The sequence below is a fragment of the Oryx dammah genome, unplaced genomic scaffold (genome assembly GCF_014754425.2).
Source record: "Oryx dammah isolate SB20612 unplaced genomic scaffold, SCBI_Odam_1.1 HiC_scaffold_29, whole genome shotgun sequence".
Classification (NCBI taxonomy): domain Eukaryota; kingdom Metazoa; phylum Chordata; class Mammalia; order Artiodactyla; family Bovidae; genus Oryx; species Oryx dammah.
In genome coordinates this window covers 13,796,308-13,808,685 of record NW_024070213.1, presented here as the reverse complement: position 1 = coordinate 13,808,685, position 12,378 = coordinate 13,796,308, and the positions used below count along the sequence as shown (strand labels likewise).

Sequence of the window (12,378 nt, the reverse complement as noted above, 5' to 3'; positions counted from 1 at the left end):
CCCACACTCAAGTCTGTGGTCTTTTTTCTTTTTTCACTTATGAGGCTACTTAAAAGATTTGAGCCACTTAAGGTGTGTCATTTTGGCAATAATCTGGAAACATTGCAAAACTTTGGAAAAAGGCCTTATAACCAGTGGTTAGAGTTTTTTTTTGGTGAGTGCTGAAAATCCTTAAGCCATTGCCCACATGTTGTCTTAGCCGATTCTCCCCATATGTTGGTAACTAGGACAGGTCAGCAAGTTTCCTCTGTCCCTCCATTCTCTGTCTTGTCCCCCAGTACCTGCCTCTGTGGCCAAGCCGTTTCTGTGAACAGCTGGTAAATGAACTTTCTGGTTTGTCTTAAAGCCGGATACCAACATTCAGTGTTCAGTTAGCAGTGAAGATATCGAAAACAGCTTCAAAGCAAACCCTTGTGGCTCCATTTCTTTTACCACTTCCAAATTCAGCTACAGGATAGACTTTGCAGGTATGTTTTCTTTCCCTAATAGTTGTGTGTTCTTAGTGTGTTGATATGCTGAAATCTACAGTTCTGCAGATCAGGATTAGTTGATATATTAATATTTGCAAACAGCGAAGTAAATTCTTTTTGTAACACATAAAGATGCCTCTATAAAAATTCAACATTTTAAATCTTTTGGATTTGCCTTTTATAAAGGTGTGTTCATATGCTTATAGATACTGATGTATATGGAGAGTTTCGTATATCTTGAGTTCATATAATGCTTCTCAGCTAAGGAACACAAAACACCTCTAAGCCACTGTTTTGCTCCTCATCCTTTCAGTCTCTTGAAATAGGTAGGAGCCATCAGGCGATTTCAGGATCAACCGGAGCAGTTATGTGACAAAGTCCTAGGTAGCCCATTCTAGCTTTAAGACCAAAGTTCAGCCAAATGACCCATCTCTTGGTATCTTTCCTAGAAAACCACTCTTCAATGGACATTGCCTTCAGCCCCTTTCTGATTTCTGGCTCTCTCATGGGTTAGCCAGCTAATTTGAAAATCAGCCCCACTTGGATTTCATCTGTGATGAAATTAGTCCGGGATGAACGTTCATCTGGGATGAAATCCAAGGGGATGCTTTTAGGGACCCCAGGACAAACCTCTTGCACTCACACTGCCGTCTCCAGTTGCCAGCCTCAGCTGCTTACTGCTCAGAGGCAACAGGACCTGGAGGCAGGGCGGCTTTCGTAACAAAAGTGCCTTTGCGCTGCCACACGGCTCTGTGATCCAGGTCAGGTGTTCTTTCCTGGTTTCTGAGAGTAGAGTCAGAAACCTTGTAACAGCGAGTGCTGGCTGTGGTGAGGGGTGGGGGGCTGGTGAAACCCAGGAGATTCCCTTGGAGGAGCCAAGGCCCAGACATGCCTTCATGCCTGAAGGGGGTTAAATTGTCCACTAAGACATTGATGCCGCCAAGTCTCCAATGACTCCTGTGCCCCCAGAGTTGTTTATTTGTTTTTAATCAAGAGTTAGTGCTGACTACGGAGAAGGCGATGGCAATCCACTCCAGTACTCTTGCCTGGCAAATCCCATGGACGGAGGAGCCTGGTGGGTTGCAGTCCACGGGGTCGCTAGGAGTTGGACATGACTGAGCGACTTCACTTTCACTTTTCACTTTCATGCATTGGAGAAGGAAATGGCAACCCACTCCAGTGTTCTTGCCTAGAGAATCCTAGGGACAGGGGAGCCCGGTGGGCTGCCATCTATGGGGTCGCACAGAGTCGGACATGACTGAAGCGACTTAGCAGCAGCAGCAGTGCTGACTAAGCATAGCATTTTTTATGACATTAGGCAAATTGGCTGCCTTTAAGGGCCGACGCTTGTCTTGGACGGAAGGTGCTGGTGGACACGTGAGGCGGATGCACACCCGTCATTGTTGAAGCCACACTGAGACGTCACAAGGTGCAGACCTCAAGCTTCTTGTGGAGGGCAGGACTCGTCAAAGCGTTTGGTTGGTGGTCCAACAAGCCACGTGTCTTTGAAAGAATACTTTCTAGTGAACTGTATTTGGGGGAACATTTCTCTTGGACAGTGCAGTTTATTTTTAAAAAGTCTATCAAAAAACAGGAGTCACATAAACACCAGCTCCCACCCCTCTATATAATGACACTGTTTCGAAAGTGTAGGTGTTAGCGTTTCCCACGTACATTGGCAAAATTAGCCCCCATCATTTTGTCACAAGCCAGCTCAGCTTCTCTTTATAAAAAAACTGGTGAGAAGTAAACTCAAGACAAGCTGGCATAAGATGAAGGCATCACAGGCTTAACTCCATGTGCTGGGACGACCGTGCTTTCTCGCCACATGGTGGTTGCGCCGGTGTGTGCAGAGCTTAGGCATACGCAGAGCTTAGGCGTACAGGAGGGGCGAGCACACTTCTCACAGCATCAGCCCGGCTGGGTGAACCACCTCATCTTGGAGTGGAATGACACCCACTTAGACAAGGTAGTAGATTGGCCATAATCCCCTTGGTAAGACTTGGCACCTACCTTGGGGGGATGATGAGGTGGACCTGGCAGATACCGCCATGGCTGAGAAAGAGAAGAAGGAAGAAAGTGCTGCGTCAGCCAGCTCATCAGCCTCTTGGCACTAGCATCTCTCGTGTAAGTCTGTATTGAGTCCAGCTAGGTTTTCTATTTTCTTGGTTGAGGTGTACAATTTAAAGAGAAGGCAAGAGATGTACAGATTTTTGAAACTGTGAGTTGTGCAAGTTTTATCATGGTGATGTATCTTTTTTGTTGTTGTTGTTGTTTCCAACATTTCTGAAACAATCAGTAAACATTTAAGAAGCCAGTCAGAAGATTCAATACTTTCTTTCTCGTCCTAGTACTTTCTAATTTTCCAAAGTTGAGAACCCCTCTCTGTTCACGTGTTTAACTCAAGCATGGTACGAAAAGGAATAGACCCTACATACCAAGCTGTGTGTGAGGCTGGCTTCCTCCTGTGTGAGCTTAGATCAAGCAGGGAAGCTGATAACCAGACGCGTGGTCAGGTATCCCTAATAATGCTGGTGCTGGCAGCTGCTCCTGAAGCCCCGTGGTCCTTGACCGTCCCGTTGTGCGGCTGCAGAGCTTCGTGATGTTGTGTTGCCCGGTGTGTTCCCGTGACTCACCTCTTTGTCTCTGTGCACAGAAATGAAGCAGATGAACCTCACCACGGGGAAGCAGCGCTTAATAAAAAGAGCCCCCTTTTCCATCAGTGCTTTCAGGTATTGTGGGGGAAACAGGGTGCAAAGAGAGTGGACGCTCTCTCTTCTTCTTTAACATTTGGCAGAGGAATAAGTAGACGGTAACTGTTTTGGTGGGTTATTTAATAATCTTAATATTAATCGTGACTGAATTTCACGTTTGTTGATGCATGAGCTGTACTGTTATTTTCGACTGGCTTTTCCTTTCCTGTCGTCCTTTTCATTTCCCTTAGAGAGATGTATTTTTCAATTCTTTAGAGCAGTTTGAATGGTAGTTTAAAAAAATGCCTGATGGTCTCTACTATAAATCCTTAAAGTAACCTACCAAGGTAAGTTCAAATTAGCTTGGAAAGATTCTCCTGGAACCATCCAGTTATTTGGGTTGTCAATCCTAAGTAATTACCCACTTTGTCTTCACCTCCACTGAACCCCATTGGGCCACTCCTGGAGATAATTTCAGATCTGCAGTGACTGAAGGGGCCCTGGGAAGACAGGAGTGCGTGGGACGATGGCCTAGCTGCCTGCTGTCCGTATCCTGAAAAGCTATAAATGCCTTGTTGTTGTTTAGTCAGCAAGTCATGTCCCACTCTGCGACCCCGTGGGTTGTAGCCCCACCAGGCTCCTCTGTCCATGGGGATTCTCCAGGCAAGAATACTGCAGTGGGCTGCCATTTCCTCCTCCAGGGGATCTTCCTGACCCAGGGATCGAACCCACATCTCCTGCGTTGGCAGGCAGATTCTTTACCACTGAGCCACCAGGGAAGCCCTGCTATAAATGCCACAAGAGAAACAGGAGAATAAACAGGTGTTATTCACATGAATAAAGTTGAAGGGAAAAACTTTAGGGTGTTTCTCCTATTATTGGGAATGATCCCTCAATCAAATATTGAGATTCGTGTTGTTCAAAGAATTTAAAATGAAACAAACAAAAAATGCAGTTTAATAGCATGTGAATTGTAGGAGATGCCCATTTGCTTCTTCCAAGGAGACGTTTTGAAAGGATTAAAGAAAAAAGTTTTTGAAGTTTCTATTAGTTTGCTTCTTGGGACTTTTGGCATATATTTTAGGATCATGATTTGTAAGTTATACAAGTACTTGTATAATGAATGTTCTAGGAAGGGAGAGAACTTTACTTCCTTACCAGCTACATCATATCCTCATTCTTAAGTACAAGGAATTTAAGAAAGGAATTGCTTATCTTCAAAGGGTATGTAATCTGAGAGAAAAATGAGACATAATAATGGAAAATGTTATAGTAATTGTATGTCACTATATCTGGTGTCCTTTTGTGGGGAGAGGCATGTAATGCAAGGCACTTTGTTCTCTCACGGACCATAGAATCCATAGCAGAAAGACAGGAGAGGGAGAGAAATAACCAGAACGGAGTCTAAGATGCAGGATGATAGAAGGAAGAATGGTTAGGCAGGATACAGACGAGCAATGACGACAAGGAGGTGTTGATACAGAAATGCTTATTTATTGCAGGAATACGTCGAGCGCTTATGACAAGCAAAGTGAATAGCACATTTCCTGTTGGCCAGAAATTTGCAATTAACCAACGCTGCAAATATTCAACAAATAAGCAAACAAAAACGTTTTACATAGCTGAAAGATACTTCTGTTGTTGCTTAGTCGCCAAGTCGTCCCTGTTTGCAGTCCCATGGACTGTAACCTGCCAGGCTCCTCTGTCCATGGGATTCTCTAGGCAAGAATATTGCAGTGGGTTGCCATTTCCTTCTCCAGGGGATCTTTCCAACCCAGGAATCGAACCCAGGCCTCCTGCATTGCAGGCAGATACTTTGCAACTGAGCCACCTGGAAAGCCAAAAAGATACTTCAGGCACAAGCGAAAAAAAACAAAAAACAAAGAAAACCTGGGAAAGGTATTGTTACATGGTATCACAATCTCTGTAATATATGAAATACTTTGAAGAATTTAGAAGAATAAGAAAAGAGTTTGTGCAGTTCATGCAGCCTCACTTATAAAAAAGAGAAATACAAATTATACCAGGTTATTTCTTATTATCAGATTGACAGAAATTCCAGAGTCTGATAACACGCCTCTTCGGAGAGGTTGTGGACAAGTAGGCATTCTCTACATTTCTGCTGGGAATGTCAATGACTGTAGCCTTCGAGGAGGGCCTCTGGGAAGTTTCTGTTAAAGTCAGGAATAAATATATTCTTTGACCCAGAAATGCCATTCCAAAAATTTCATCTTAAAGTTTGACAAGTGGCCACGTACAATGACAAGTGGACAGACTTGTTCTCTGTAGCATCCTTAATGGCAGCAAAGAGTTGAAAAACAGCTGAATGTCATCCATAGGGAACTTGTGATCAATAGGAGGGGGTGTGTCCATGCACTGGGGTACCCTGCATCAGCCCAGTAGAATGCACGCCTTCATCTTCCAGTGTCCAGATTGTCTGCCCCGTGCCAGGCTGTGTGCTAGGGAGTTCTCTTCGTGATACAGCAGGGCCTCCGAGAACATAGTGAAAAAAATAGAGCAGCTACAAAAGACACAGGAGTATGCTATCATTCTTGTGTGCAAAACAAACAAAAAGACCCCATAGGTTTGTGTTAACCTAAAGTTCTAGAATACCCAAAAGACTAAAAGCAGTGATTACTCGGTGTGGAGGCAAGAGGTGAGAACTAGACCAGGGACTGGAGAGGAAGGGAAACCATCCGCCATTCACTTTCTTACACCTTTGTTATTCAGTCGCTGAGTCATGTCCGACCCTTTGCGACACCGCGGACTGCAGCACGCCAGGCTTTCCTGTCCTTCACTGTCTCTCTGAGTTTGCACAAACTCTTGTCCCCGTCTTTAAATCATGATTGTGTGATGTCCACAAAGGTAAAATGAGTTAAAAAAATAAAAAATAAGTTAAAGACAGGGTAGGAGTTGATACATTTCTTCCACAACCTCCAGTCACCAGACAGGATCCATGTATCAGTTATAGCCTTCTGCCATCAAGCTCCCCGAGGTCATTGTCTTTGTCTGTGTTCACATCCAGTGGCTTAAACATGGTAGATGACTTTACCAGCTTCTGCTTGGGGTGAATTAATTAGGACCGTGCAGGGGCCTAGTGGACAGTAAAGAGAGAAAGGTTTAGATTTGAGTTAATAATAGATCTTAAAGGACATTGAACATGTAGCTGAGGGTTCTGGGTGGTATTTAATAGACACTAAATCTGTTAAAGGAGTTTTATTTTAATCAAGAAGTTGATTTTCTTCTTGGAAATTGCTTTTCTTTACCTAAAGTCTTCCTACATTTAAAAGAAACTCTGGCAAATTCAGGGAAACAAGATCGAAATAATACCGTTTTTGAAGTTTCCCATCAGATTTCTCAACACAGCCCCTAAGAAAGTTGCACACAAGCCAGTATTCAGTAAGTGTTTTAAAATAAAGAAACCAAGGATGACACCTTATTGCTTTGGTCAGATGATAATTCAGCTTGGGAAAAAATGTCTGAGTCATTGACAGTGATTACCAGTGGCTTCTAATATGTTGTTTTGTCTTTTCTGCCCCAAGTTACATCTGTGAGAACGAGGCCATCCCCATGCCGCCACACTGGGAGAACGTGAACACCGAGCTGCCCTACCAGGTGAGGGCAGCACCAGCGACCGCCCGCCCGCGGGAGAGGTGGGGAAGGACTGCGGTAACACGGTGCCAACTTCTCTTTACAGCTTATTCCTTTGCACAGTCAGACACACGAATACAATGAAGTCGCTAGTCTCTTTGGGAAAACAATGGACCGCAACAGAATTAAAAGGATTCAGAGAATTCAAAACCTAGACTTGTGGGAGTTCTTCTGCAGGTGAGACCATTTCCACTCGGAACCCCACTCCTTGGCCTCTGCGACTTTCTGCAGCCTCAGAGACGGCAAAGCACAAACGCTCAATGGTGTTTGCCACCAGCAGTACCCCGTGCTCTCCTCCACGTGTTTTGACCTGGTTTCCCAGCCTCTTCCTCATCCCTGGGGAGAGGTGCTCTGTCAGCTGCCAACTTCCTGTACAGCAGGGGTCCCCAGCCTCTGTGATCTAATGCCTGGCCCCCTGAGGTGGAGCTTGTGCAATAATAATGGAAATAAAGTGCACAGGACATGCCATTCGCTTGAGTCATCCCAAACCATCCTCCCACCCCTGGGCTGTACAAGGGTCATCTTCCACAAAACTGGTCCCTGGTGCCTGAAAGGTTGGGGACAGCTGTTCTTATCCACAGCTGGATAATTTTTACTACCTTCGTTTGTATATAATACACATTATTATTTTAAGTTATAGGTCTCTTTCTGCATCGTTCTTTTTAAAAATAATGTTGTCTGTAAAAGAGTTATCAGTGTTAATACACGCACATCTATTTCATTATTTTAATTTTCATATCTAAATATGTAATTATGTGTTCAGTTTTTCCTCTTCAGAGGATTTTAGGCCATTTTCAGTATGTTTGTTTTTTTGGCTTTTACAGTAAGTCCTACATGGAATATCTTTGTATGTTTTGGAAGAGGTTTGTCCACTGAGAAGAGGGTTGAACTGGATGGTTTTATGTCCCTTCCAGCCCGAAGATTCAAAATTCAGTGCAGTTCAACCAACATGTAGCACTCTGGGGATAAAATGATCAAGGCATAGCCCTTGCTCAAGGAATTTCACTATTTAAAGACTCTGTGAACTCTGTTATTTATTGTCTGTAGTGTCCCCCTGGTGGCTCGGAGGTTAAAGTGTCTGCCTGGAATGCAGGAGACCTGGGTTCAATCCCTGGGTCGGGAAGATCCCCTGGAGAAGGAAATGGCAACCCACTCCAGTACGCTTGCCTGGAGAATCCATGGAGGGAGGAGCCTGGTAGGCTACAGTCCATGGGGTCGCAAAGAGTCGGACACGACTGAGCGACTTTCACTTTCAGTGTCATTTTTAGGTATCAGTAAAGCTTGACTGGTTTAAGCAATCAGTCATTTTACTGTGATGGGGCATCATCTGGGGGTCTGTAGTGTTTTTTTTTTTTAATTTTTAAAATTAAAATATTTAATTGAAGTATAGTTGGTTTATAGTGTAGTTTTGGGTATAATTTTTACCCTTGTCTGTTAACTAGTAATTTCTGATGAACCAATTTAGATGTCCCAAGAGCATTTGAGATTTTCTTTTTTCCAGAGCTGTTGTATGTCTGCTTATGGTAGATGTTAAATTACCGTGTTCTGTTTCACCCTGTTGCGCTTCACTCCTGAAGACTCAGTGATGCCACTTACAGTAGATTTCTGTGTGTTTTGTGTCTGGGCATTGTGTTTTTAGGAAAAAGGCTCAGCTCAAGAAAAAAAGAGGCGTGCCTCAGATTAATGAACAAATGCTGTTCCATGGCACCAGCAGTGAGTTCGTGGAGGCAATTTGCATTCACAACTTTGACTGGAGAATCAACGGCATCCACGGTGCTCTCTTTGGAAAAGGTAATCACCCAAACCTAGTTGGGGTGCTAGGAGACAGTCTTCTCTTTGAGAGGTTTAATGATGATTCAGGGGCTTGAGAGGCATTAAGTTAATGTTAGAGGCAAAAGTGAAATGCTAGGCTCCTGGCACATCCTCAGAGTTTCCCAGCCACGAAAAAGCCACTTCCTGCTTGTGCAAGATGGAAGGAAGACTTTCCACATCTCTCTGAGGTCAGATAACCACCCCCAACTGCCGCCCCCAGGTCCCAGCCATTCTGATGGGGCATCATGTCTAGATTTGCTCGTTTTTGCATTAGGACATTTAGTTTCCACATGTAAGTCCTTTCCGTGGATAAGTCTGTACACCAAACTGTTTTGTGTCAAGTACACGAAAAAGTAAATCAGTTAGTGTGTACATGGTACATAGGTCTATTTTTTGTTTGTTTTTTTTAGAAAATGATAGTTTGGAATGTTGATGAGCTTTCAGGAATAATGGGGGAAATCCTCCCCTTTTCCCTAATGTTGTGGAAGTCTGAGTTCCTTAGTCTTTGCTCACTAGACAAGCACGTTAAGGAGAGAGGGGAGGGGAAACATTAACATTAACATCAACATAAACATTAAGAGGTGGACCTTGACTCGGACTTCCCTGGTGGCTCAGTGGTAAAGAATCCGCCTGCATTGCAGGAGGCGTAGGCTTGATCCCTGGTCAGAAAGATCCCTTGGAGGAGTGCATGGCTACCCACTCCAGTATTCTTGCCTGAAGAATCCGATGGACAGAGGAGCCTGGCAGGCTACAGTCCACTGGGTCGCAAAGAGTCAGACACGACTGAAGCAACTTAGCATGTATGCAGACATTGCTTGGTCCTTATTTTGTACCTTCCCTCCAGCAAGAGGGGCTGCATTAATTTAAAAAATAACAGCTGAAAAGGCCATCCCCTTTATTTAACTGTGTAAGAGGATCAGAAAGGTGTTACATAAATCCCACCGGATTTGGGTAATAGGGGATTTTGCAGTTCATTTCCAAAGTGTTTTGGGTAAGTATTCCCTTACTGAGGGCAGCTTCCTAGACCTCCCAGTTTGGAAGAGTCAGACGCTTCATGGAGATTCCTGTTTAGCCAGTGGACCTGTGGGCTTGTCCTTCTGGAACGTTCAGGTGTGAGCTGCATTGCATTCTCTCCAGAAGTCTTTTCCTGGATGTGGAGTTCTATCGTCTCCAAAAATATTATTGAACTGTCACCTTGTAAAATAGAAACAGGATTTCTTGGGGTTTGAAATCATCTGTGCAGACCCACGGTTTCACAGTGCTCCTCAGTGATGGGTGCTTAGATGGATGGGTAGCAGGTGGGGAAAGGGTAGAAGGAAATAGAAGAGGGAGGGAGGTCCCAGCAGTTTTGAGGCAGGTCCTGCCACTTGTAATTACAGAAGCCACTTGTGTCTGTCTTACATATTGGATTTATTTATAAGATTGTTTTTTTTTTTGGCCACACCACGTGGCATGTGGGATTTTAGTTCCCCAACCAGGGATCAAACCTGGGACCCCTGCCTTGGATGCTTGGACTCTTAACCACTGAACTGCCAGGGAAGTCCCTGTAATATTCTTTTTGAATACACTACACAGTCTAGTAGCTGCCTTTTGGTGGGGATGGGGATGGTGGTGGTGGTGGGGACTGGTCTGTACTAACACACATACCCCAGTGGCCGCCTGCAACGCAGCTGTCCACAACAGACAGATTTCTGTTCTTTTCTTTAACACCTATAGTTGAGGGAGTTCTGCGTCTATTTTGGCTATATGATTCCATGTGTCTGTCCCCCTAGCCATCACAGTATTTTCGCTTGTGTTTCATACATTCCTTGGAGTAACCTTGGCTCTCTGGGGCCCTTTTTGTCTAAGGAACTTATTTTGCTCGAGATGCTGCTTACTCCAGCCGCTTCTGCAAAGATGATGTAAAGCATGGAAACACATTCCAGATCCACGGGGTCAGCCTGCAACAGCGGCATCTGTTCAGAACACACAAATCCATGTTTCTCGCCCGAGTGCTGATTGGAGACTACATAAATGGAGACTCCAAATATATGCGCCCTCCCTCCAAAGACGGCAGCTATGTAAACTTGTATGACAGCTGCGTGGATGACACCTGGAATCCCAGGGTCTTTGTGGTATTCGACGCCAACCAGATCTACCCCGAGTACCTGATAGACTTTCACTGATTTCACATCCAGGTCTCCGCGGTTGAGGGAGCGATATTCTTTTTCGCAGGGAGGTCTGCTCACCGATCATCTAGCCACTCAGTGTTAATGCTCTGATCCTTTTGAAGCAGAAAGAGGCCTCTCTATAAAAAGACACGCTGACTTCATGGTTGGTTTGTTGTTCTGTTTCTGTTTGTCACTAATGTTTGTTAAAGCGCAATACCACTGCTGTTTAGAGGCGGTGCTCAAAATGGAATGGTCTGAGTCACTCCATCTTTAAAGTTTCCATATGTGTCTTTAGGGTGAATGTTTTCAGTTCAAGTAGACTTATTCCTATATATGATCAAAAAATAAAAATGTAGACATAAAAAGTGTCCCTTCAGAGGAACTGAGCCTTTGTAAACAAATTCTGAAATGGTCATCCATTGATCTACGTGTTGCTTTGTTAGTCTTTGGGAGGATGGGAGGCAGTTTAAAACCTTGAAGCAGCCTGAGTAACTTGAGAGAAATCAGACACAAAAGAATCGTTGGCAGTGCTGCCAAGCAGGCCAGAAGGAGAGGATCAAAACAGAGTACCCTCTCCTGATGCCTTTGGGACAGCCAAAGAGTGTCCACGGGGTGTGAGTGGCCTTGCTCACCTCTTCTGCCTCCTGCAGCCCAACTGACTGCAATCAGCAGGCACCTCATCCCCTAGAGCTCCCCAATTCTTATACCCAGACTCATTGCACAAAGTACTTATTGCATCTTCAAAAGGAAATTTTTTTTACAACACATATTCTTGTTCAGTCACTCAGTTGTGTCCAACTCTTTGCAACCCCATGAACTGCAGCCCTGTCCATCACTGTCTCCCAGAATTTGCTCAGACTCATGTCCATTGAGTCAATGATGCCATCCAACCATCTCATTCTCTGTTTCCCCTTTCTGCCCTCAATCTCTCTCAGCATCAGGGTCTTTTCCAATGAATTGGCTCTTCACATCAGGTGTCCAAAGTATTGGAGCTTCAGCATCAGTCCTTCGAATGAATATTCAGGGTTGATTTCTGTTAGGATTGATTGACTTGATCTCCTTGCAGTCCAAGGGACTCTCAAGAGTCTTCTCCAGCACCAAGCATGTACTTTCCCTTTGTTTCGGGGCCTTACAGTGATTACTTCTAAGAGATTTTTAATCCGATCCTCCCCCCCCCCACCAAATGTACAGCCATTCAGCTATGATTTATAAAACCCACAGTTCTAAATTCCCCATTTTGAATCGTTGCAGAAAGCCTGAGATGCTTGCAACAAATCTGATTTGTTCTTTTGAGTAGCAGCAGACAGTCTGTTCACTGTCTTGAAAAATTAGGTACAATTCATAATCGTGCTCAGTGAAGTTTGTTTACCTGCTCCATCTGCCTGGCTGTTCTATTTTAAGGAGGAATAAGTGACGTTGAAAGAACTTCCTGCCCCTAAAGCTATTCTAGCAGAGACAGGACAGCAACTTGGCAGAGATGTTACATAGGCGTTCAGGTGTCGGGTGGAGGATTTGGTCATATGATTGTTAAAGAGTTTTTCCAGCCTTGATTTTCTGTGGTTATACCTGGAAAAAAAAAAAAAATTGGTATCTTTTTTTTTT

At 44.3% G+C, this 12,378-nt stretch overlaps 1 protein-coding gene across 4 annotated transcripts in view; it reads left to right on the top strand.

Moving 5' to 3' along the window:
* PARP11 (poly(ADP-ribose) polymerase family member 11) overlaps positions 1 to 12,378 on the top strand; it is a 36,312-nt gene extending 23,934 nt beyond the window's left edge. For 3 of the 4 annotated variants that reach the window (XM_040233747.1, XM_040233745.1, XM_040233746.1), the window contains 6 exons: positions 347 to 467; positions 3,127 to 3,202; positions 6,706 to 6,778; positions 6,861 to 6,991; positions 8,454 to 8,605; positions 10,475 to 12,378. In XM_040233747.1, the coding sequence (XP_040089681.1) occupies positions 347 to 467; positions 3,127 to 3,202; positions 6,706 to 6,778; positions 6,861 to 6,991; positions 8,454 to 8,605; positions 10,475 to 10,791 (870 nt within the window). In that variant the 3' untranslated portion in view covers positions 10,792 to 12,378. The remainder of the gene's footprint in view (positions 1 to 346; positions 468 to 3,126; positions 3,203 to 6,705; positions 6,779 to 6,860; positions 6,992 to 8,453; positions 8,606 to 10,474) is intronic. The other variant, XM_040233749.1, reaches the window with a different exon arrangement.